At 39.6% G+C, this 26,662-nt stretch overlaps 1 protein-coding gene across 1 annotated transcript; it reads left to right on the top strand.

Moving 5' to 3' along the window:
• Positions 1-20,861: 20,861 nt before the first annotated feature.
• Positions 20,862-25,678, top strand: LOC136217744 (magnesium/proton exchanger). The gene is made up of 9 exons (XM_066004392.1): positions 20,862-21,128; positions 21,333-21,881; positions 22,317-22,492; positions 22,878-22,996; positions 23,109-23,269; positions 23,475-23,590; positions 24,075-24,291; positions 24,408-24,537; positions 24,845-25,678. Exons 2-9 carry the CDS (start codon positions 21,485-21,487, stop codon positions 25,140-25,142), a joined length of 1,614 nt encoding a protein of 537 aa, XP_065860464.1. The 5' UTR covers positions 20,862-21,128; positions 21,333-21,484; the 3' UTR covers positions 25,143-25,678.
• The last annotated feature ends 984 nt before the right edge of the window (positions 25,679-26,662 follow it).

The following is a 26,662-nucleotide window of genomic DNA, read 5'->3' as shown; positions in this document are numbered from 1 at the left end:
TGGTTGTTTGTTTGATATTGGTTGATTAGTGACTAGCAAATTACTCAATCAGGGAAATAGGGTTACTTTTCAACGATTAAAGGAAGAGAACGGGCTTTACATGACCGAACACGGTGTGCTACATCTTACAACATTCGATGAATAAAAGATAATGCCAACGAAGCCAAAGTATCAGTTTTCAAGTGAGTTTGAGTCAACTGTCGTGTGTTCTCAAACTCCTAAGATTTACTAACATCTTTAGCGTCCTAAAGACACGTTCTTTCTAGCATTAAGAACAAAACTGCATTTCTGGATGAGAAAACCCTCGACACAACCTTCTAACTTGTCAGCTTCGAAGATGGGAGATCAATAGAGATATCGGTGAAGATGAAAGTAGTGTCCTAACATTCATCTAACACATACATACATGCTTACGCAAGAAAGTTAAATCCTCATTGATCACAACATTGGCAAAATACTAGATATTCATATAAGCATTGTAAAACTTACATCACCGGGTCGGCCATGCCGAGCCCGTTCAAAAGGTCTACTCACTCATATCGAGCAGTGAGCAGAGGAATATTGTTGTTACCGCTTGAGACTCCATGAGAGCTCTCTTCTCCTTCTATTCTATTTGATACAAAGAACTAAAGCTAAAAAAGAAAATAAAATCCGATCCCTAAACCTTCTCTGCTTTTCCTATTTAAAGGGGAAAAGACCGAGACTGTCCAAAATCTGGTACAACTTCGTACCCTTCTTACACACAAAGTCAACTACTTACTACAATTAACAAACTAACGAAATGATTAACTTTTAGATTAACCCTTGAACACTCAAGGGGGTGAGACTTCAAATCATCATGCTACTTTGGGCAATCCCGTCACCACACACTTTCACCTGCTCCTCCTGCCGCTTTCCTTTCACTGCCACCAACGATCTGTCGCTGTCCGTCATTGGATAATCCGGCGTTTAACCGCTGGACACAAGTAAGGCTCCACTCCTCATTGGCATTAGCGAAACAAGCTGTTTCCAGCGAGTTTAGCATTTTTCTTTGCTTATCTGCACAAGGACATTAATCAGCCCTTATTCCTTGCAAAATGATATAAAAATACCCGAATTTCCTTATAAATTAACTGTTTAATCTTAGTCAATTTCATGCCTAACAAATACCCCCAAATTGAACCTTTGCTTGTCCTCAAGCAACAAATTGTAAGAAGAGAGTAAACAAAAGGGTTAGGAATGAAATTAGTTTAATGACTGAGAACGACGAGTAAAGAAACATAGAACACTTGGTATTACTAGGAGATGAACAGATGCATGCTAATGTTTTATCGAAGAGTAAAAGCTTGTTTTGAAAGTTGTGTCCTTTTTGCTCAAGAAATTCCTCAAATCTTAAAATTTAGACTTTCTTTTTCACAAAGAGTTACCAACAGCCAGACATGCCTCACCTAGGGATGGAATAATTCACTCACTCTCACATGACATCTTTTTGCCATAGGAAAACGAATGCGATTTCACTCCTCAGCTCAGACACCACATCCTTAGGGCGTGAGTTTGCCTATTGATCCCGAGTCTAAGGGTCAAAGTTCCTCCTGACATAGTCCAAAGGACTTTGTAAAGGTTGTAATGTTAGGCTAGGGCTCTGGTTTGACAGTGAAAGACTATTTCAGTGTATGAATTCTGTCTTTTTGCACTTTATTTATCATATGCAGCCTATAATGATTGCAGTTTACACACACTTCTTCTACACAACCTGTTCACACATAACCCAGTACTCTTTTGAATATAAAGGTTCCTTCCTCCCCACATTATGTTCCCTAGTTCCTTCAATCTTTTCCTTTTTCTCAATTGCTTATATTTGCATAACTTAAGCACATGATTTTTATTTTAAACAATTGGCAATTCGAGGCATAAGACAGAACTCAAGGTATTTTAGAGTTAAGTGGAGGGAGAGGGCTATTATTTGTGGTTATTCAGAAAGAGCAGGTTATGGCTCGACTTGGTTATCCTAATAATTGGGGTGCATAGCACAGGTGCCTTTTGTGTAGCGGAGGGAATAACTAAATGCCTTTTTCCTCCTATGAAATTCAGAACTAATCACCGTTTCATCAGGGTACTAAGGCAAATTCCCCCTAAAGATAGTGAGTGCCGGCCCACTCGAAAAAAACAATGCATACCATGGATGCATTATGAGGCTCAATTTCTCACTATTTTCGGGGAAAAAAATTGCAGTAAGGCCATGATTACTAATTTTGAAAGAGGAATTAAAGATTTCAAAATTTTTGGAACTTCCTTCATCAGGGAACACGAAATACAAACAAGCAATTAACACAACCTAACACCAAAGCAAGCACAGTCTGCTCTATGATTCCTACATAACACCAAGCAATTCTCTAGATGGAACAAACATAGGCGGAAAGAAAATAATGGAAGCAGACAATAATTACCAAGGATATGCACAAGGATTCTCAAGGGATATTTGTTCTACATCAAATCACTAAATTAAACCAACAGATTTGCAGCATTTATCATGTTATTTCCGCATAAATTATAAATTGTGATGCACACAGCACAATCCCCACCCCTAAAAGAAAACAAAACATTGTCCTCAATATTAATAATCACGGCAGCAGATTGTACAAGATAGGCGGAACAAAACATGAAAGAGTAAGGGTGTTAGAGGTTACCAGATGCTAGGACAGCGAATATTTGGTCAGATCAGGCGTGATGGGAAAGAGAGGAGTTAACCTCTCTATCCCCAGGGGCAGGAATACCCTCCTCCTTTGAGGAGGCAGCAGCGTTAACCTTAACATTGGCACTGGCAGGTGTTTCAGGCACTTGTCTTACTGGACTTTTCACAGAGAAACCAGAAGGACTTTCTTTGGCATGCTCCTCAATGCACAGGCTTTTAAGCATGTCGATCTCGCCCTGCTGTGATGCGTACTTTTGCTCCATGGCGAATATCATTTCGCGGTTTGCCAGATTCTGGGCAAACAGGTCATTGAATTTATCCATCACATCCTCGCAGGTCATCTTTGCACATTTCTTATAAAAGGCCAAGTCTTTTGGCTTCTCGACTTGCTCAGAATCTGACGACACTGATAGGGCAGGCTCGCTTTTCCCTTTCCGGCTCTCAGTCTGTCGAGATGTAACAAAATCAGACATCCAGACCCATTTCCCATTCACAATCTTTCCAAATAACATCTTTTAGAGGCTCTTGAGATCAATGGGGTCAGGGTGATTCACAATCGTGAGACGAGAGTGGTCTTCAGGTTTAAACACCCCGATTGACTCCGCAATTCTGGTGACAATGCTGCCACAACAGATAACCGACGAGCTTTTCTTGGAAAAAGCGCTGATGTACTCCCCAAACTAGAATCCCAAATTCATTCTCGGTCCAACTGCCATACTCCACAACGCGGTGAGATCTACATGTGGCATGGTGGCTTGGTTTTCCCGGGCGAAGATTGTACCAGAGATCAACTTGTGCAAATACCGAACAGCATAATCATCGATATTGGACGCCTTGGACGAACTGCCGTCATAATGTTTCTGCCCTGAAATTGATTCCCAGAAGGCCACAGGGTCGAAAACATCAGGCGTTGTGGTGAATGCCTCTTTATAGCTCTCGGATTCTAGGTCGTCATCATTGGTAGCATCTAACATCTGGTTGAACAAGTTAAGCGAAGGCCTTTGGGAGTGACCCATTAGCCTGAAGTAAAACTTTCCCTCTTCATCAGGATCGGTAATCTCCGCATTGTGCTTAAAAGTTGCCAAGAACTCGAGTGTTAGTTCTGGATAGGCCGGTTCCGTCATTTCAAAGAAACATTCAAAATGGCCAGACTTCATGAGGGTGCGTACACGATCCTCGAGCTTAAGCCTTTTTAGGGTTTCCCAGCAAACTGTTCGGATGGGTCCGAACTGAAGTTTCGCGAGCTCATCATAGTACGCCGGAACAGAGACGTCTTTGAACTTGGAAAGCTTCTTGACCAGCTTCTCATCAAGGACAAACGCCACAGTGCACGGTTTCGCCATTTTTGCCTTTGCTTTTTCTTTCTTGGAAGAACCCTCAATTTTCACGTTTTTACCCGAGCCTCGGGTTCTCATTTCGCTGTCAAGTTTAAGTAGGGTTTTCCAGTGGTATAGGGCACAGATCATGAACTGCCTTTATGAAAAGAAGTCTCAAAGAAAAGAAAGAAATTTGGTGATAGAAGGTCTGAACTGAGATACATCTTCTTTAAGTAGGGAAACGAGGCGTCTTTCTGCCAATCTGTCAGTTTGAGGCCGAATCAAAGTTGGCCACCTGGACAAATCGGCAGAAAGGCGCGTGTTTTTGAATCAAAAAGAGGGTAGATGAACGGTCAAGATTTAATTTTAGCATTTATACCCCCCAACCGTTCAATCTTATCGAGGAGAAAAATAGGCGGTATGATTGCCTATTTGGCATAGGAGTGGACGTTCCACTTTCCCTAGCTTTAATAACAAAATCCTACCGCCCAAATTTCTTCGATTTTTCCTTTCCCTACAACACAGATACAATTTCACTACCTCACCCTTGGAAGGATTTTTAGGTTTTGCAATTCTGCCTAGGCAGAATTTACTCAAGATGAAGTCACTTCAAACACTCTTTACACAACGGAAACAACTAAAATAAAAAAAATTAAGACAAAAATCAATAAAATGCAAAGTTACTTGTGCTACAATTGGTGTTTGTAGCGGACACCCTGTTCTCTTGCTTTTATAGTCCTGGGGGATCCTGGAAATGAACAGTATCGATCTTCCTCGTGTGATCGTTCTCTAAATATGGTTTTAATCTTTGTCCGTTCACCTTAAAAGGATCACCCCCATCTTTGAAAATTTCAACAGCTCCATGTGCAAATACACGGTTTACAATGAATGGTCCTGACCATCTTGACTTGAGCTTTCCCGGAAAGAGCCTCAATCGTGAGTTGAAAAGAAGGACGTGTTGTCCTTCATGGAACACCTTGTTCATGAGCTTTTTGTCGTGCCACTGCTTGGTCCTGGCTTTGTAATTCACGGCATTTTCGTATGAGAACAGCCTGAATTCCTCCATTTCGCTCAGCTGTAAACTTCTCTGTTCACCAACAGCCTGTGTCTCAAAATTTAAAAATGTTAATGCCCAAAATGCGCGGTGTTCCATTTCCACCGGCAAGTGACAAGATTTCCCGTATAGCAACCGAAAAGGAGACATTCCAATCGGTGTTTTATAAGCGGTACGATATGCCCAAAGAGCATCATCACGCTTGTTTGCCCAATCCTTTCGAGAGTTGCCAACGGTTTTCTCTAAGATTCGTTTTATCTCCCTATTGGAGATCTCCACCTGTCCACTGGTTTGTGGATGGTAAGGTGTGGCAACCCTGTGTGAGACTCCAAGTTTTCCCATTAATTTTTCAAATTTCGCATTACAGAAGTGGGTCCCTTGATCACTAATGATCGCTCGCGGGACCCCGAATCTGGCGAACAGTCTTTTCAGAAATTTGACTACCACGCGGGCGTCATTGGTGGGACTTGCTAGTGCTTCGACCCATTTGCTCACATAATCTACAGCCACTAGGATGTATTTATTCCCTTGGGAAGTTGGGAATGGTCCCATAAAATCTATGCCCCATATGTCAAAAATTTCGCACACAACTATGTTGTTTAGAGGCATAGCATTTCGAGCGGAAATGTTTCCCATTCGTTGGCACTCATTGCAAGTTCCAACGAATGTATTAGCATCCTTAAAAAGAGTGGGCCAGAAAAAACCTGATTGGAGAACCTTTGCCGCGGTACGGCTTGCACTATGGTGCCCTCCTGCTTCGCGGTTATGACAGTGGCTGAGAACATCCTGTCCCTCTTCTTGCGATATGCATCTTCGAATGATTTGGTCCGCGCACAACCTGAAAAAGGTAAGGGTCATCCCAAAAATAATACTTGATTTCAGAGAAAAACTTCCTTTTCTGATTTGTGGATAGGTTGTGTGGTTTGAGCGAAGTTGCAAGGTAATTGGCTATATCGGCGAACCATGGCGCAGACTGCGCCGCATACAGATGCTCGTCAGGAAACCTTTCCACGATTTCTATTTGTTCAACTCTGCCCTTGTGATCAATCTTTGACAAATGATCTGCAGCAACATTCTCCGTTCCCTTTTTATCCTTAATTTCCAAATCGAACTCCTAAAGTAATAGCAACCATCGGATCAACCTTGGCTTAGCATCTTGTTTCGCGAACAAGTAACGCAACGCTGCGTGATCTGTGTGAACAATCACCCTAGATAAAACCAAGTAGGGCCTGAACTTGTCAAAAGCATACACAACCGCCAGAAGTTCCTTCTCGGTAGTAGTATAGTTTTGCTGGGCCACGTTCAATGTTTTGCTGGCATAGTAGATAGGTCAAAACCTCTTCTCAATCCTCTGTCCAAGAACAGCTCCCACACAAGTATCGCTTGCGTCGCACATTATTTCAAAAGGTTGCTCCCAATCTGGTCCTGCTAGTATAGGTGCGTTGATCAGCTTAGTCTTTAAGAGCTCAAAGGCCTTCAAACAGTCTGTATTGAAAGAGAACTCAGCCTCCTTATGGAGTAGGGCGGACAATGGGAGTGCTATCTTTGAAAAATCTTTTATAAACTGGCGATAAAACCCTGCGTGCCCCAAAAAACTTCTCACATCTTTGACGTTTGCAGGCACAGCCAGCTTCTCGATTACTTCCACTTTTGCCTTGTCCACTTCCATCCCTTTTTCAGAAATTTTATGTCCTAGGACAATTCCGCCATTCACCATGAAGTGGCACTTTTCCCAGTTCAAGACTAAATTAGTCTCCTTGCACCGTGCGAGCACCGCTTCAAGATTGCTTAGACAGCTATCGAATGAACTTCCACAGACCGAGAAGTCATCCATAAAAATTTCCACAGTCCGCTCCACCATGTCATGAAAAATTGACATCATACATCTCTGAAAAGTGGCAGGAGCGTTGCACAGTCCGAACGGCATCCTTCTGTAAGCATAAGTCCCATATGGACATGTGAACGTGGTTTTCTCTTGGTCATCGCAATGAATTGCGATTTGGTTGTATCCTGAATACCCATCAAGAAAACAATAGAATGCATACCCCGCTAGTCGTTCTAACATCTGGTCAATGAAGGGTAAGGGGAAATGGTCCTTCCTTGTGGATTCATTAAGCTTCCTGTAGTCGACTCAAACTCTCCACCCTGTTATTATTCTTGTGGGAACTAGCTCGTCCTTTTCATTTAGGACTACGGTTGTTCCGCCTTTCTTAGCCACAACGTGGACAGGGCTTGTCCACACACTATCAGATATTGGGTAGATAATGCCAGCATCGAGAAGTTTGATCACCTCCTTTCTCACAACCTCCTTCATGTGGGGATTTAGCCTACGTTGTGGCTGAACAGTTGGTCGGTGGTCTTTTTCCATCAAGATTCTATGAACACAGACTGCCGGGCTAATTCCTTTTATGTCATCAATTTTCCATGCTATTGCCGCCTTGTTTCTTCGCAAGACCGCCATCAGTTGTGCCTTCTGATCAGGAGTTAATTTTGATGATATTATGACAGGACTTCCCCTTGGTGGTTCCAGGAAAGCATAGTCGAGATGTTCAGGCAACGGCTTCAATTCTGGCTTAGACACAGGCACAGTGGGTACCTCTGGTGGTTCTTGCTGAGTTGGAATAGCAGGGTCTAACGGAGGTGTCGGAATGTTGCTTTCAATGGAACACCCTGTTCCTTCGCATATGTTCACCTCACTCCCCAATAAGGTTTCTAATGTGTCCTGTTCCTGCAAAGTAGTAAGACTCTGAAAATCATCTAAGAAACAGCAAGTGTCATCATTATTATTCGCGCGCCTCATTGCTTCATTCATTTTAAATATCACTTCCTCACCATTTATCCTTAAGAATAACTTTCCCTCTCCTACATCTATCAATGCTTTTCCTGTTGCTAGAAATGGTCTTCCTAGGATAATAGGGACATGCAAATCTTCGTCAATGTCCATTACAATGAAATCAACAGGCAAAATGAATTTTCCTACTTGGACTAACACGTCTTCTACTATTCCCCTAGGATAGCATACAGAACGATCAGCTAATTGAATAGACATATGAGTGGGTTGTGGTTCTCCTAACCCGAGTTGTGCATACACAGAATAAGGCATTAGGTTTATGCTAGCTCCTAGGTCACAAAGTGCATTTTCAATAGTCAGCTTCCCAATTGAACAAGGAATCGAAAAACTCCCTGGATCTTTTAGCTTCTTTGGAAGCTGCTGCTTGTTTTGGAGTATGGACGAACAGTCTCTGTTGAGTTGTATCATGGAAATGTTCTCCAGTTTCTTCTTGTTCGATAAGATATCTTTGAGGAATTTTGCGTATGTCGGCATCTGTGCTAGTGCTTCCACAAAAGGTATGTTGATGTGCAATTTCCTCAAAGTGTCCAACACTTTAGAATTCTGCTCCTCCAACTTCTTGTTGATCAGCCGTGTTGGATATGGCACTGGTGGGACATACGGCTGTGGTGGTTTACAAACCCTTTCCTCCTCTTGATCACCAGGAACAGCTTGTTCTAGTTCCCCTTCAGCCTCTTTGGATGTTTCTGCACGCTCAGCATCTTTGTTAGATAAAACAACTGGTTGAGTTTCCTTACCAGACCTCAAGGTGATTGCCATGACATCGCCTTTAGGATTTGGCTCAGTATTGCTCGGTATTATTCCTTTTCCTTTTGATGTTGACGCGTCGATCTGGTGGACTTGTGTTTCCAGATTCTTGATCGATGCCTGCGTCTGTTTCATGAACTGCATCATCATTGTTTTCATATCTGGTTCGACTTCTTCCTTTTGTGGCACAGGTTGCTTATAATGCTGCTGAGGTTGTCTTTGGTAATGTCCTCCTTGCTGTTGTTGATACCTTGGCTGCTCCTGATACTGTCCTTGCTGGTCCGATTGGCCTGTCCATCCAAAATTTGGATGGTTCCTCGTTTCCGAGTTGTAAGTGTTGGAGTAACGGTTGGGCTGATTCCTCTGATTGTATCCTGCGTAGTCGCATTCAGCCCGTGTGCCTTTTCCTTGCTTTACTCCAGGACAGTTGATATTGAAATGAGCTCCTCCGCAAAAACCACAACTTTCGGTGAATGGTGGTTCACTAAATGGCGGTTCATTGTGAATGGACGAGACATTTATCTTTCCCAGCTGTCGGGTAAGCTGTTCTACTTGGCTTGTTAGTTTTGAAACGACATCCTCGTTTCCTGTCCTTTTTCCTTCACTTCGTGACGAATGCCAGTTGTAACTCGTGCTGACCACTTTCTCTATTAGGTCATATAAAGCTTGTGGCTCTAGATCTTCCGGGTTACCATTTGCGATAGATTCGATCTGGATTTTGTAAACGTTGGTCGCTCCATTGTAAAAATTTTGCATTTGCATCCACATGGGGATACCATGATTTGGCACCCTTCTGAGCAGCTCCTTGTATCTTTCCCATGCTTCTGCCAACGACTCATCTTCATCTTGTATGAAGCGTGACACTTCATTTCGTAGCTTAATGGCTTGTCGAGGCGGAAAATACTTCATCAGAAAAGCTCGTGCCATTTCTTCCCAACTCGTGATCGTTCCAGGCTGTAAATTCCGCAGCCATGTTTTTGCTTTATCCCTTAGTGAAAAAGGGAACAGCTTTAATCTGATCACATCATCAGAGACACCTCTGTTCGACCTGAATGTGTTGCACAAGGTAATGAATTCTTGAAGATGCCCATTAGGATCTTCAGATTGAAACCCATTAAATTGCACCGAGGCTTGAATCATTTGTATCATGGACCCTTTTACTTCGAACATATTGTTTCCCTCGTTGGGCAATATGATACACGATGACTGTCCCTCGGTAGTTGGCCGAGAGTAGTCTCTGATTCTCATCACAGGAGGGTTATTATTTTCTCCCTCCTCTTCTTGGTTTGGTGGAACTTGTTGTTCTGGTCCTTCCCTTCCAGCCATTCTTCTCTCTCTTTGCCTTTCTCTTTGTCTAGCACGTCGAGCTCTCGCTCTGTTTTGTCTACACGTTCTCTCTAATTCGAGATCGATAGGAAAAACAGGAGGTGTAGCTCTACGCATAAACGAAAAATGACCCTTTTTGTTCCTGCACGCCTTAACACACAGATTAAAAACACCCTGTTTTACAGAAATTTCTGCTATAAACTTGTTGCTCTCAATCCCCGGCAACAGCGCCAAAAACTTGTTGTCCTATAAACAGACTCTAGCAAGTGTACTAGATACAAGTATTAAAGTGATAAGTGAGTATCGTCTCCACATGGATTGTGATACAAATAAATAAGAGAAATTGTTGCTAAACAGTGTGTGTTATAAAAATGCCTTCCTTTATGGTTGTTTGTTTGATATTGGTTGATTAGTGACTAGCAAATTACTCAATCAGGGAAATAGGGTTACTTTTCAACGATTAAAGGAAGAGAACAGGCTTTACATGACCGAACACGGTGTGCTACATCTTACAACATTCGATGAATAAAAGATAATGCCAACGAAGCCAAAGTATCAGTTTTCAAGTGAGTTTGAGTCAACTGTCGTGTGTTCTCAAACTCCTAAGATTTACTAACATCTTTAGCGTCCTAAAGATACGTTCTTTCTAGCATTAAGAACAAAACTATATTTCTGGATGAGAAAACCCTCGACACAACCTTCTAACTTGTCAGCTTCGAAGATGGGAGATCAATAGAGATATCGGTGAAGATGAAAGCAGTGTCCTAACATTCATCTAACACATACATACATGCTTACGCAAGAAAGTTAAATCCTCATTGATCACAACATTGGCAAAATACTAGATATTCATATAAGCATTGTAAAACTTACATCACCGGGTCGGCCATGCCGAGCCCGTTCAAAAGGTCTACTCACTCATATCGAGCAGTGAGCAGAGGAATATTGTTGTTACCGCTTGAGACTCCATGAGAGCTCTCTTCTCCTTCTATTCTATTTGATACAAAGAACTAAAGCTAAAAAAGAAAATAAAATCTGATCCCTAAACCTTCTCTGCTTTTCCTATTTAAAGGGGAAAAGACCGAGACTGTCCAAAATCTGGTACAACTTCGTACCCTTCTTACACACAAAGTCAACTACTTACTACAATTAACAAACTAACGAAATGATTAACTTTTAGATTAACCCTTGAACACTCAAGGGGGTGAGACTTCAAATCATCATGCTACTTTGGGCAATCCCATCGCCACACACTTTCACCTGCTCCTCCTGCCGCTTTCCTTTCACTGCCACCAACGATCTGTCGCTGTCCGTCATTGGATAATCCGGCGTTTAACCGCTGGACACAAGTAAGGCTCCACTCCTCATTGGCATTAGTGAAACAAGCTGTTTCCAGCGAGTTTAGCATTTTTCTTTGCTTATCTGCACAAGGACATTAATCAGCCCTTATTCCTTGCAAAATGATATAAAAATACCCGAATTTCCTTATAAATTAACTGTTTAATCTTAGTCAATTTCATGCCTAACAAACATCATGTTTAATCTTATGACGACACACTTGGATAGTGTGCCCATTTTTCCCACAGAAGTCACAACTGACCTTCCGTTGGGGATATCTCACTGACTGGTCAACACCCCAGTGCTGAGCATGCCAGCACACCTTTGTGGTGTGTCCTTTCTTCCCACAGAAGTCACACTGGACATTCCGCTGAGGATTCCATCTTCGTTGACTAGTACTTCGGTACTGAGTAGTCAGAGGAATATCTCTTTCATTTGGAACCTTGAATTGATTCTGAATAGATGTGACGTCCTTTCTCAGTTTCTTAGAATCTGATTGGACCTCAGAGACAAACTTGTGCATAGTTTCTATGTTGCTATGCAAAGTTGAGTTGTCTTGGAGAAGATATCAAAGGTCACTGAGTTTGACCTCTTCAATCTCATCACATCGCCTGCTGAGTGCTCTAACCTTCTTGTTACACTTTTTTGATAAGTGTATAGAGGTCACTCAGGGCATTTATCATTTCATTTCTGAGCAGGGGTAGTGATATTACCTGAGTTGAGTGTGCCTCATCATCAAATGCAATGGAGGGGTCAGCATGCTCAGAAACGTAAGGCTCAACAAGCTCATCAGCCATGAAACAAATCTTTGCTGACTTAGTGGCATCAGCTTCTGATGATGATGACTCATCACTGTCACTCCAGGTTGCCACCATTGCCTTCTTGTTGTTCCTCTTTTCCTTCCTCAAGGTAGGACAGCTTGATTTGATATGGCCAGTTTGATGACATTCAAAGCATGTGATGGGCTTTGAGCTGTCTTTCTTGTACTTGCTGTCGCTGGACTCAGCTTTGTACTTGTCAAACTTCTTGTAAGGCTTCTTGGAATATTTTTCATTCTTTCTGAACAGCCTTTTCATTTTTCTAGTGAACATGACCATTTCTTCATCGTCTGTTGAGCTCCCATCAGTGGAGTCAGCTTTCATGACAAGAGACTTTTGCTTCTTGTCCTCGGACTTCTCCTTCACCTCAAAGTTCTTCATTGAGATCTCATGGGTCAGCAGAGATCCAATGAGTTCATCATATTTGTAGGTGGTCAAGTTTTGAGCTTCCTCAACAGCAGTTTTCTTGGCTTGCCAGCTTTTGAGAAGACTCCTCAGTATCTTCTTGACTTGCTCTTCCTCAGTAAATATATTGCCAAGTCTTTTGAGCTCGTTGATTATGTTTGTGAATCTTGAGTTCATTTCAGATATTCCTTCATCATCATTCATCTCAAACAGCTCGTACAACCTCATGTGCTGGTTCACCTTGGACTCCTTAACTTTGTTGGTTCCTTCATAGGTGACCTCCAGTTTCTTCCAGATTTCCTGTGCTGACTCACAACCTGAAATTTTGTTGTACTCTGCAGCATCTAACGCACAGTGAAGCATGTTTATAGCTGAAGCATGATTTTGTAGCTTCTTAAGGTCATCTTTTGTCCACTTAGTCTCAGCTTTAACAACCGTTTGGCCGTCAACAGTTTCAACAGGAACAAATGGGCCTTGGACTATAGAAAGCCATGCACTCATATTTGTTGCCTGAATGAAGTTTTTCATTCTGTTCTTCCAAAAAGTGTAGTTAGACCCGAAGAACAGAGGAGGCCGAGTAATGGACAGTCCCTCAAGAAGAATCTGAGTTGTCTGATTTCCTGGGAGGAAACGAGTGCTGTTCTCAGCCATTGTGGGGATCAGGTCAAGATAGTTATATCTTGCTCAGTGAGCTTTTAAGCTCTGATACCACTTATTGGTCCCATGTAACGTGACAAGATTAGTTCCAAGGGGGGGATAGGAACTATTCAAAAAATTTATCCGTTAAGGCTGACTTCTTTTCTTTAGGAAAAGGTTTACACAGCAGTGCTGAGTAGTTTAAGACACAAGCTTAGTCAACTGGTGACTAAGTCTGCTTCTTTTCTCGAGTCAGGAGATAGCACTTGAGTCTATTCCTAAACTCAGCTTCTCAATGCACTTAACTCAGCGTGAGTTCGTTACTTGGTCAGTTTTATAGCAAGCAATATATAAAGGAGTTAAGGGTTAGAAATGTGTTACTCAGCAGACATATCCTGGTTCGGCCTCTCCGCTTACGTCCAGTCCCCAGAACTCGTCCGAGCTTTTTGAATCCTCTACTGAGCTCTTTAAAGGTAGAGCATGAAACCTTTTACAACAGAAGCTGAGTATACAAGAGTACCTTCCTCTATTCCTCTACTCACTCCTATTACTACCGTTGAGTACTATAACCGAGTACTCAGCTTCTCCTTTCTATACTTCTAGAAATGATAAGTGTTTGTCCTAAACAACAATTGCTAAGACACTTTAGATGAATAAAATCACTCTAGACTTTTACACAAGATTGGAATTGGTGTAAGATTTGCTTTGCTTTTCTCATAGAACTTCAAGTATGAATTTGGTCAACGTTTCGACTTAATTGAAGATCTGCATCGAATGAAGCATTTGAAAGGCCTATTTATAGTGACACTTCAAGCACTGGTGATTTCGAATTTCGAAATAACCGTTGGAGGCAAACGGCTTCCTGTCGCTTTCACTCAGTATGTGCTCAGCGTCCTCGGCCAATCATATTCTTGTATCCTCTGTCTTCGCCAGTGCTCAGTAGCTTTTCGTCAGATGAAACAGAATGTTCCCACATTTATGGCAAAGTCTTCCAGACAGCTTCCTGCACCTTCTGAGCTTTACCCAAAGTAGAAATACTTTGTCTCAAAGTTTATTATGTTCTGTCGCTGACTTGTACTTCTTGTCGTTCAACTCAGCAGCTTCGTTTTGAAGCCGTTGCGATGAAGGCTTCTCGATCTTTCTTCAAGCTGAGCTGGCGTTTTAATTAGTACGACTGCGTTTTGTCTTCCTGGGCTGTGAGGTCTTGATCTGTTGACTTGGGCTTGACTTCCACTTATGGGCCTTTAGGCTTTTTATCTTAATGTCTTATAAATCAAATAACTCAACATTGAACAAACACATTAGTATGAATAAATTAAAGCATTTAAATTTAATGTGTTGGAATATTTTTATCATTCACATAAATAATTTTGTCAAATCAAAATCATGTGGAAAGGTGTTTCAACAATATTTTATAATTTTCTGAGGTCATCCTCTGTCCACTCAGTTTCACTTTTGATAACTTTCTCATTATCAACAGTTTTATAAGGTATATGTGGACCTTGAACTATTGCAAGCCATGCACTCATGTTTGTGGCTTGAATAAAGTTCTTCATCCTATTCTTCCAAAATGTATAATTAGATCCAAAGAATAGGGGAGGTCTAGTGATTGATAGTCCCTCAGGGAGTATCTGTGTTGTTTGGTTTCCTGGAAGGAACCGAGTGCTATTCTCACCCATTTTTAGGGATCAGCTCAAGATTGTTAAATCTTTGAGTAGTGAGCTTAGGCTCTGATACCACTTGTTGGTCCCTGATAATTAGTTCCAATGGGGGGGGGTTAGGAACTAATATAACTTTTTCGCGTTTTAATTAAGCTGACTGGAAGTAATTTGGAGAGTTTATTAACTCTGCTTTTGGTCAGCTTGGTGAGATATGTTTGAAGACAGCTTTAGTCAGATGTTGACTAAAGTTGTTTTCTCGTGAGTTGAGAATTGACACTCTTGGAGGTCAGCTTCTAACTCAGCACCACTTATTTACTCAAGGTCAGCTTAGCCAATTTATATGCTGAGTAAATTTAGCAAACAACACATACAATATAAGAGAGAGTTCAGAGATTACTCAGTATCACTTATCCTGGTTCGGCCTCTCTGCCTACGTCCAGTCCCCAGAGTCCTCCGGGCTTTTTGAATCCAATACTGAGCTCTTTAACGGTAGAGCACAAACCAATTACAAGGCAGTTGAATATGCAAGAGTACCTTCCTCTATTCGTCTACTCAACTCCTACTAAGTGCTACAACCCAGCACCTAGATTTTTCTACCACTGAATGCTTACAACCAAGCACTCAGCTTAACACTCTCAATATTCCTATTGATCACACACTTGTTCTTTTTATGCTAAAGAACACTTTAGATGATTACACAACAATCAATCTAGCATTTACACAGAGAATAGAAAAGTGGGTGTAAGATCCTTTTGTATTTGAGTGCTTTTAAGATTTTCTCTCTTTGTATTTTTCTCTTGATGCTTCGGTACAGATCCAAGGTTCTTCATTGTCCTTTTATAGAAGGAAATTGCAGATTTGGATCCTTTGAATTGTTGTTACCGTTAACACCAAAACGGCTCTTTAGGGGAACAATTTCTGGTTAGTCTTCAGACTGCTCCGCCATTCCCTTTCACTATTTTCTTCAGGCGACAGTTTTGTCTTCTTGCGTCTGGCTTGTCTTTTTGTACCAGTTGTCTGTTTCCAATAATCCAACGTCCCATGACTCTTGGAATTAGTCTTTTAAGTGTCTTCGAGGTTCCAATTATTGGTGCAGAAGATTGGCAGACTTTGTCCTTTAGTGAACGTATTCTTCATGCTGTCCTGGCTGTCACTCAGCTTCGTTTGTTCTCTTTGAATATTCAACGTTCATGCTGAGTTCCTTCTAGGTCAGCTCCGTTCTGTTTAACCTCTCCTGAAGAAGTCTTCATCTTTAGTCAGCCTCGTTTTGCTTCTGAGTCCTACTCCACTCAGCTTTCATTCTGTCATACTGAGTTCCGTTCTACTCAGCTTTGTTTGTGCTGACTTTTGTCATGTCTTTACTTTATATATTTTTGCACTCAATATTTAACAAACATATTAGTACAATTAAATCAAAGCATCTAAATTTAATTGCCTTTTAATCATGGATGATTTTGTCAAATCAAAATCTTGTGAAAAAGGTGTTTCAACAACGTCCAGTCCCCGGAACTCGTCCGAGCTTTTTGAATCCTCTACTGAGCTCTTTAAAGGTAGAGCATGAAACCTTTTACAACAGAAGCTGAGTATACAAGAGTACCTTCCTCTATTCCTCTACTCACTCCTATTACTACCGCTGAGTACTATAACCAAGTACTCAGCTTCTCCTTTCTATACTTCTAGAAATGATAAGTGTTTGTCCTAAACAACAATTGCTAAGACACTTTAGATGAATAAAATCACTCTAGACTTTTACACAAGATTGGAATTGGTGTAAGATTTGCTTTGCTTTTCTCACAGAACTTCAAGTATGAATTTGGTCAGCGTTTCGACTTAATTGAAGATCTGCATCGAATGAAGCATTTGAAAGGCCTATTTATAGTGACACTTCAAGCACTAGTGATTTCGAATTTCGAAATAACCGTTGGAGGCAAACGGCTTCCTGTTGCTTTCACTCAGTATGTGCTCAGCGTCCTCGGCCAATCATATTCTTGTATCCTCTGTCTTCGCCAGTGCTCAGTAGCTTTTCGTCAGATGAAACAGAATGTTCCCACATTTATGGCAAAGTCTTCCAGACAGCTTCCTGCACCTTCTGAGCTTTACCCAAAGTAGAAATACTTTGTCTCAAAGTTTATTATGTTCTGTCGCTGACTTGTACTTCTTGTCGTTCAACTCAGCAGCTTCGTTTTGAAGCCGTTGCGATGAAGGCTTCTCGATCTTTCTTCAAGCTGAGCTGGCGTTTTAATTAGTACGACTGCGTTTTGTCTTCCTGGGCTGTGAGGTCTTGATCTGTTGACTTGGGCTTGACTTCCACTTATGGGCCTTTAGGCTTTTTATCTTAATGTCTTATAAATCAAATAACTCAACATTGAACAAACACATTAGTATGAATAAATTAAAGCATTTAAATTTAATGTGTTGGAATATTTTTATCATTCACATAAATAATTTTGTCAAATCAAAATCATGTGGAAAGGTGTTTCAACAATATTCTCAAACAAACGAGAATCGTAAGATGCACTTGGAAAATATGCAATTAAGAATAGGTTTGAATGTAGAGTGTACAAGTCTAAAAATTCCATGTTTGAAGTTAGATGTAAGCATGGTGAGACATATAAATGGTGGGCTAGAGGTATTGTGATACCCAATTCTGATATGTTCATGCTCCGAAGAATGCATGAAATGATAAACACACATGTGCCAGAGATCAAATGTTCACATCACAGGCAAGCAGGGAAAAGAGTTCCCATCATACTACTTATAGATAAATTTGATCTCGAGGATAGAGTGTATCGACCAAAGGAAATTGGTTAAAGATTTTGAGGAAGTGTGTAAAATCAATGCAAGCTTGGAGAGCAAGATGTTGGGCTTTAGAAGATGTGGAGGGTTCACCAGAAGAGTCATATATATTGTTACCGGACTACTGTAAGACCTTAAAAAATGCAATCTAGGTACGGTGACATATATTCAAACCGACAATGATGATCACTTCAAGTATTTCTTTTTTAGTGACGAGTCCTTCATTTAGAGCGTTTAAGAACATATTCGACATGTTCTTTGTATTGATGGAGCATTTTTAAAAGGTGAATATCTCGATCAAGTGTTACAGTTGACATTAATGACATTATGCGGGTGAAGATATTGAAACTTCCCTTGAGATAACCCCAAACTTCCCTTGCTCTCTTTAATGACATTATGCGGGTGAAGACACTGAAACTGCAGCAAACAATCAGGCTTTTGCCTTAGACTTTATTGTCTTCTTCTTTTTCTGTTGTTTGATTTGTGTCATAGTGAGACTGTTTGAAAGTTTTGGAATTTCATAATCTTTTTCCACTGCTTCCCAAATATCCAAAGCTTCCAAGTATGTTTCCATGCGAACTTCCCAGATTTGGTAGTTATCGCCATTGAACGTCGGTGGAACAATTAAGGAGAAACTTACTTCGGCCTCTATGACTGATTAAACTCACTCACAAGTCCTTTAGGAAGAGTGCTTTGATACCAATTATTGTTATATTGAATGATAGAAAAAGTTCAAGAAGTTTTGAGTTGTAGTTGAACTAAATTCCATATAATAATTAACATTAAAACATTACAATTTAAAGCTAGAAAAATAACTACCCACTAAGAAAGTGTACCATGAATATAAAACATGGGAAAACTAATTCCTAAAAATAAGGAACAACAATTAAGTAAAGATTTAGTAGTCATATACACGTTTCTAACACCTTCAACCAATTGCTTCTGCTAGCAAAGAAGACCTTCAACCAATTGCTTCTGCTAACAAAGAAGACCAATTACCATTAAGAACATTTGATTGGCAAGTAACCACTCTCCCAAGAGAATCATGACAAACATGACCTAACCCTACTCTGCGACTTTCAGTGTCAATGGCAGCATCAATGTTCAATTTAACCCATTCCCCAAGCGGTAGAGATCGGAGCTTGACACAACGAACAATAGAAGCACTAGAAAGCCTAGTTTGCAAGGCATTGCAACGATGATAGTCCTGCAAAAATTCCAGCCCGTGATAAATAGCTAATCTCGTAAGAAGAATTTTATTATTCCAACGCTTATTATTTCATTGCTGCGACAAATTCCACATTATTATGCAACATTTTTCTTTTGTTAAATCAGTCTCCTCACCACCCATGAAGCTGGAACCCATGCAGATAAACTATTCACATGCATAAGGCCAAGGATGAGGACTAAAAAGTTCCAATAGGCCCTTGCATAATAGCAAGCAATAAAAAGGTGTAAATTATGCTCTCTTAGCTCATTGCATGTAGCACAAATATTCGGAATATCAGTCCCTTTTAGAAACAACTCTTCACGTTTTGGAAGAAAATTATTACAAGCTCGTCACATGAAATTCTTCACATTAGGAAGAATGATTAAAGCCCAAATATACATCCAATCTCCAGTAATGGCTATGGCATTAGAGCCAGACATCTGTTTAAAAGCAATACGATACCCCAATTGTACCAAATAGTGACCCTGTTTTTCATACTGCCAAAGCAATGTATCGGCTTCAGTCGCATTACCCATTGGAAGAATCAAGATATTGCTCATATCCTGGGGCTTAAACACTTCATTCAAGAGAGCAACATTTTCCACTCATCCTTATTTTCCAACCTCAAGTTTACAACCTTTAAGCCATCCTAACCCACATTAATTGAAGTCTTTGGTCTAAAATCAATGGTATTAGGAATCCAAGGACTAGTCCAAACACATATAGAATCACCCGCTCCTATTCTCCCCATACACCCGTATATAAGCACCATTTTAGACTCGAATATGCTCTTTCAAACTAGGCTAGGGTTGTTACTTAGTTGAGCCAATCAAAAGTCCCCTCCTCGGAAATATGTAGCTTTGAGAATCTTACAAGTAAGAACATTGCTATCAGACACCAGGTGTCAGGCTTGCTTATCAAGCAAGGCGATATTAAAAGTTTCCATCTTTCTGAACTCTAGACCCCGGCACTCCTTCCTCAAGCATAAACGATTCCATGATGCCTAGTGCATTCTTTGTTTATCACTCTTCGAACCCCACCAGAACGAATTCATCATCTTCTGCAGCTCCTTAAGAGAGAGACTAGAAGCAGGAAAATGCTCATACAACAAAGGGCGGTATACCTTGGGCAACAACTTTAAGAAACACTTCACGACCCGCTTGAGAGATAAGTTTACTGTCCCAATTAAAAAGATGCTGCCAGAGTCTATCTCAAAGTTAACTGAAAATTGACCTCTCCTCCGCCTTATTAGGAAGGCAAACCCAAGTAACTACCTCTATTCAAGGGAGCCAAACCCTTAAGAATTGTCTTGATGTCCTCCTAGACCTCTGTTCGGAGATTGATGCTAAATGTAATATCTGAGTTTTGAAGATTGACTGCTTGCCCTGATAAATTTTCATAGAAATTCAAAACTTCTTTCATAGCTCGATCCTTCTCCGCATTTGTTCTAAAGAAAAAGAAATTTGTTATATATAAACAAAAGATGAGAAACTCTAAGAGAATATCTAAGTGGATGCCACATGACATCGAAATCTCTTCGCTAGTTGTACACGTCATGTTTTTTGTGCCACGTGGACATTAAATAACCCAATGTGATTTTATTATGAATGGAGTAAAAATGTAGTGATATTATTGTGCCATTTTAAAGTTCAATGATGTTGGTGTGACAGTAGTTAAATCTTTTTATCCAATGAAATTAGTGAAGTTTTGTAATTTTTTTTTTATAAAGTATTTTGTTTTTTAGTTTTAACCTTTTTCTTTCAAAGGTGCGATCATATCAGCGTTAATGTATTAGATCCCATCAGAACTTCGAATTTAAATAGATTAGAATAATACTAAGATGGGTGACCTCTTGAGAAGTCTTGATGCTCGTGTTGCACCCAAACTTTTTTTCTTCCAAAAAAAACTTTTCCCTTTTAATAATTACTACAGTTTATGAATGACGTCATAAAACTTAGCCTATTTGATTGGTTCCGATTTCACATATAGAAATTGCAGTATAATATTAATTTCCCAGAAGACATGTGCTAAATGCTAATAATTTCCACCGCAAATTAAAGAAGGAAAGAAAGAAATTTCCTACGTAACAAACACGTCCCAATTGAAGCTGAAAATTGAAAGAAAGAGCATCAACATTCTTATGAATCGTTATCTTGTAAGAAGGTCCCCCCCTCCCTGTTGAACCTTTTTCAATCTGAAAATCGCAACCTAAAACCTGTCGTATTCGTTTACTCCAACATCATTGGCATCTGAGAAAATGCTCTGAAGATCTCGCTCCGATGATTATATTTAAAGCTTGGTTAGTTCAGTTTCTATTACTTTATATTTGAGCTTAAGCTTATAATAGTTTCTTGCAGTTAAAATGGCGACCATATCGAAATCCTGCTGGATTTTTGAAATTTGATCCTTGTTGCTTTTCTGTTTGACAATCTTACTCTTATTGTTCGTTCCTCAATTAGTTCCGGTTCGGGTTTATTGAATTTCGATTTGGAATCACTTGCAGAGAAGAACAATATGTATTCGTAGATGAAGTTGTAGAATGCTAGTCTAGACAGTGGAAGATCCAGCACCAATCGTACAGTTTTACACCGATAATGTTATTTATGTGAGAGACTCTGAATTAACGCGTGAACTGAGTCTACAAGTATAATCAAGATGGTCTGGGAGGCATATATTCAAAGCGTTAAGAGCAGAGTTGGAGTTCTCAATGATTTGGAGGCTGAAAAATGTGGAAGTTACTTTCTATTCTATGGTGAAACTTCGCTTGGTGTTGGATTGCGGACCTTCTTGTACTGTCTTGCTCTGGCTTATTGCTTCGTTGGATTATCAACTATAACAGCTCGATTTTTCCGGTCGATGGAGAATGTAGTCAAGCATTCGCGTAAGATTGTGGAGATAGATCCTTACACTAATACTGAAGTTATCAGATATGAGAAGGTATGGAATTACACAATTGCAGATATTTCCTTGCTCGCCTTTGGAACTAGTTTTCCTCAGATATCATTAGCAACCATTGATGCCATACGGAATATTGGGAGTCTTTATGCTGGAGGTTTGCAGTCTGCACTTCTATATTTCTCTACAGTTTCTGTTTATTCACTTAATTTTAAGAAAGTTGCAAAATAGATATGGGTCAAGAGCAACCTTAAAAAACAAAAAGAAAAGCCTAATTTGTGAGTGCACGAGTGATACATCTAGCTTGAATAATTGATCAATTATTGATAACCTTAGTTTGTTTGCCTGGTACTGAAGACGCAATGTGAAAATGATAATATCTATGAGGTGCTGTTGATGGTGTAAATACATGAATTTGCTGGACTTCAGTTCTCATATCACATCAAAGTCTTTATCTTTCCCCTTAAAAAATGTTTAGCCTGCTATATGTGCAAGTTGTATCCATTGTTGTCTTAATATCTTAATAGCATTAGTTTGAAAAGCAATTGTGTTAACATGTTTTTGATTTTCTGTAAACTTACCTGATCCATAGGTTTGGGACCTGGAACACTTGTTGGTTCTGCCGCATTTGACCTGTTTCCCATCCATGCTGTTTGTGTGGTGGTTCCTAAAGCTGGAGAACTGAAAAAGATATCAGATATAGGAGTTTGGCTTGTTGAGCTCTTTTGGTCTTTCTGGGCTTATATATGGCTCTACATAATTTTAGAGGTAACCTTATGCTGTGTTACAACGACAGTTGTAAGATTTTTAGAGTATCTGACTTATATTTTTGATTGAGTTATGATGGATGAAAGTTTCCACTTAGCTTTTGACTCCCCTTCTGGGAACTTGTACATTCTTGGCCTTACTTTCTTGTTCCAAAGGTTCTTTGCCTGCACATATTAACTGCACTTGGAAATTCTTTTACATTCTCAGATGTGTAATCAGCTGATTGTTGCCACAATTTAAAGTAGCCCTATCCTTCACTCACATGTCCATGTTTCTTTTTTGTTTTTGCTTCTGTTTCCAATAATTATGGTTAGAAATTAATACGTCAGAGATACGAGTTACCTGCTCAAACATGATGTCTTACATTTTTATGAATGCGTTGCAGATATGGACCCCAAATGTAATTACCCTGTGGGAGGCCTTATTGACAGTTCTGCAATATGGTTTGCTGCTAGTACATGCCTATGCTCAAGATAAGCGTTGGCCTTACTTATCTCTTCCAATGTATGATCTTCTTCCTCACCTTCCTTTTCTTTTGAATTAAAATTTGGAAAAAAAAAATAGTTGAAATCCCATCCTCAGCTATCTTATTTCTCATGTTAATTTTAATCAAAAGTGAAAGAGCTGAAAGGCCAGAGGAGTGGGTGCCAGAAGAGGTCACTACATGTAAGCATCAGCAAAATATTAACGAAGACTATTCTGAGATAGATCAAGTTTGGGAAGATGGAAGGAGAAATGTTGTAGATATATTCTCTATCCATTCAACTGATAGTACAGGTAGTCGTGCCTACTGCATTACTTTTACTTGAATAATGTTAGTTTGAAAGGTAATCATATTTTAATTTTAAAAACTAATAGGTCAGATTTGATGTTATTACCGATAACACATTACACATTCATCTTGAATCATTGAATACTAAGCCTACCTTCAAGACTTACTTGCACTGTAACAAAAAAAAAGAAACATTTACTTGCACTGCAGATCCACTATATCAGAAAGTTCCTGATACAGATGTAGCTGAATCCTCCAACAATGATACAGAGAAAGGTCCCAGTGTGGTCTCACTTTGGAAACAGCAATTTTTGGATGCAATCACGGTTGGTATTTGAACTGTTGTTGTTTGTGTTATCTCATGGAAAATGACAAGTCCATGTCTAGACCAAATCATGCTAGGAGTCATTACTGTCTTCTGCATTAGAGCTTAAGGAATGAAGAACCATGATTATCATTTGTGCAATGTCATTTTCTTTTATACAGTTTGTGCAAAATCATCGTTGCATCTCTTGTCTTCAAAATATGCCCACATATTGGGTTCTTAATAATATTGAGTTTCTACAGTTAATACAAATTATATTAGTGTCTCTATAAAATCGTAACAATCTGCAACTCAGTTTTCTTTAATTTTGCTACCCAAAATGAACTTTCTTTTGAATCTCTCCTGGACCTCCCATGTGAAAATTCTTATCGCCATTATTTTTTTTTACTCATTATTGATGTTTTCTTTATGTTTAGTGAACCATTCATGTTCTAGTTTTTTGTTATATTGGTGAATGATATCTATTCCAACTTTTTCATGAACAGTTGGAAAGTATGGAATCAAGAAAATTTAAAAATATTTATATACGACTAGCAAGAATCTTCTGGCAATTACTCCTTGCACCCTGGAGAATTCTGTTTGCTTTTGTGACTCCTTATCATATTGCTCATGGCTGGATTGCCTTCATTTGTTCACTTCTTTTCATCAGTGGAATCGCTTATGTTGTAACAAAGATCACAGATCTCATAAGTTGTGTCACAGGTTAGCCTCCTTTCCAAGATCCAATGCAGATTTCGTTCTGTAGAATTGACGATTGTTTACAATTCCCCACAATAATAACCTGAACACTGTTTCACTCGCGATATATTTTCTTTCAGGCATAAATGCTTATGTCATAGCATTTACTGCATTAGCTGCTGGAACTTCATGGCCAGACTTGGTGGCAAGTAAGATTGCTGCTGAGCGCCAAACAACAGCAGATTCAGCCATTGCAAACATCACATGCAGGTTCGTTATCATAATGTAATTCGTGAAAGCGTGGTTATAGTAAGGACATAACCTAACTAGATATTTCCATCAGAAGTTTCTTCTGAACAAATTGAGGAATGTGATTGATTTGACTGTCAAATTTTAGGCTTCCGCAAACCTGAACTATGATAATTATCCATCCCCTCCCTTGAGACATTGAGAAATAAGTCCACTAAAACATGACTAGAGAGTTGGAAATGCATGTACTTAAATTGAAAGTTAAGCTTTTGCTTTTGGGAAATTTATATTCAACAGAAATTGATCGTTTACCTTTTCCCTTTTGCAGCAATTCAGTGAACATATATGTGGGAATTGGTGTTCCATGGCTAATAGACACAGCCTACAATTACTTTGTATATAGGCAACCTTTAAGGGTAGAAAATGCAGCAGGACTGAGCTTCTCATTGCTTGTTTTCTTCTGTACATCTGCTGGTTGTATTGTTGTTCTTGTTTTCAGGCGTTTGACATTAGGTGCAGAACTCGGAGGGCCAAGGATTTGGGCCTGGGCAACGTGCTTCTACTTCATGTTGCTTTGGTTAATTTTCGTCGTGCTGTCCTCCCTCAAAGTTTCTGATATCATTTGAGATAGGAATTCTGCATTGATATGCAATTTTCTAAAATGGGGTATATGATTTTTTCTTTTTTATTGAGTTGCTTGCCAACTAAGCAATCAACCTCTTATGGTGCAAAAAGAAAACAAAATTCAGTAAAGCTAGAAGTAGTCATTTAGGTGAAGAGGGAAGGGTCAGCTCATTACTTCATTTGTTAGCTGCAGAGACAGTGGGAAGATGAATGTACTATTTTCCTGGATCAAACAGTATATTCAGATACATAGAGGGTAATTTATTTTATGCAGATCATGTCTTCTGTAAAGCTCGGTGCCATATTGCAGATTTTTCATTTTTGTGTGTCAAAACTAGAGTTCAATCAAAAGGCCGTATGGTGCCGTCTAGACTTTCAAAATCAAGAATCTGTCCCCATTAATCTTTCTAGGCGCTTTTGTGGCTCATGTGGCCCCTTGAACGATTTTTAGCGACCTAGGTTGTCTAGGCACCACTTAAGCGTCGATCAGAACAAAAATGTTTATTATTATTATAATTCATTTTTCAACATTGTCGCATGTATATTGGCGAATTGTGTTTATTGTTTTAGGATATTTTTGTTTAGTTGCATTATTTACTTTTGTTTTCATGGTATGGTTTAAGATTTTAAAGATACTATTTTATAGTTTTTTATGAATTATTACTTATGAATATTATTTTTTATTTGTGTGTTTTTCTTTATTAAATCATTTTATATTATTATTTTTAGATAGTATAATACATTTTCTTTTACCAAAAAAACCAACCAACTTTATCCATGAGCTAGTCATAACCAAGCTGGAATAAAAAAAAAAAGAAATAAAATCATCACCATTGAATGGAGCCTGCCTAGTGACAGTATGTGATATTCCATTGACTAATCTCGATGCATAAGCCACTCTAAATCCTAGGTTATGAGATAATAAATATCTACAATCTTGAATAATATGACCAAAATCATATACATTCTCTTTATGAGATTGCAGACTTGATAACACCACTTTGGCATCATCTTAAAAATCACTTGAGTAAAATTTAATGAAATTACCCAAGCAATTTCATATCGTAAAGCTAAAACTTTTTGCCTTTTTTACCTCGAAAAGGCTACTTGTAACCGAGCTTTTCATTGCATAAAATGACCCGTCACTTCCTCATGGAATCGCTCCAACACCACACACATTCCTCTCCCGGAATATTGACGCATTACATTTATAAACGTCTAGATCAGGTTTCTCCCATCGCAAACGACATGGCTGACTCGTATGAGAAGCTCCTCCGTGTTGACGAACTGATTTAGGCATCTGTTGTCCCTGCTTCCACGCTTCTACATACCGCAATCCATATTCCACTGCGAAAATTGGGTTACTACAGTTCCCATTCCAAACCTTCTTATTATGCTGATACCAGATACACCACAAGACCGTCCCTATTTGAGCAGCTTCCCGTGATCTAGCCGATGAGCATATATTTAAGAACCAGTCAGAAACCTCTTCTATTGTATCAGATGGTGAATTAATACAGGC

The sequence above is a fragment of the Euphorbia lathyris genome, chromosome 2 (assembly GCF_963576675.1).
Source record: "Euphorbia lathyris chromosome 2, ddEupLath1.1, whole genome shotgun sequence".
In the NCBI taxonomy this organism is placed as follows: Eukaryota; Viridiplantae; Streptophyta; class Magnoliopsida; order Malpighiales; family Euphorbiaceae; genus Euphorbia; species Euphorbia lathyris.
The sequence above is the reverse complement of the archived record's forward strand: the minus strand, read 5'-3'. Positions and strand labels throughout refer to the sequence as shown.

Coding starts and splice junctions, on each gene's coding strand:
- LOC136217744 (XM_066004392.1), top strand. CDS start 21,485: ATGGTCTGGGAGGCATATATTCAAAGCGTTAAGAGCAGAGTTGGAGTT. Junction 24,292..24,407: donor TCTCATAAGTTGTGTCACAG/GTTAGCCTCCTT, acceptor ATTTTCTTTCAG/GCATAAATGCTTATGTCATA. Junction 24,538..24,844: donor ATTGCAAACATCACATGCAG/GTTCGTTATCAT, acceptor TCCCTTTTGCAG/CAATTCAGTGAACATATATG.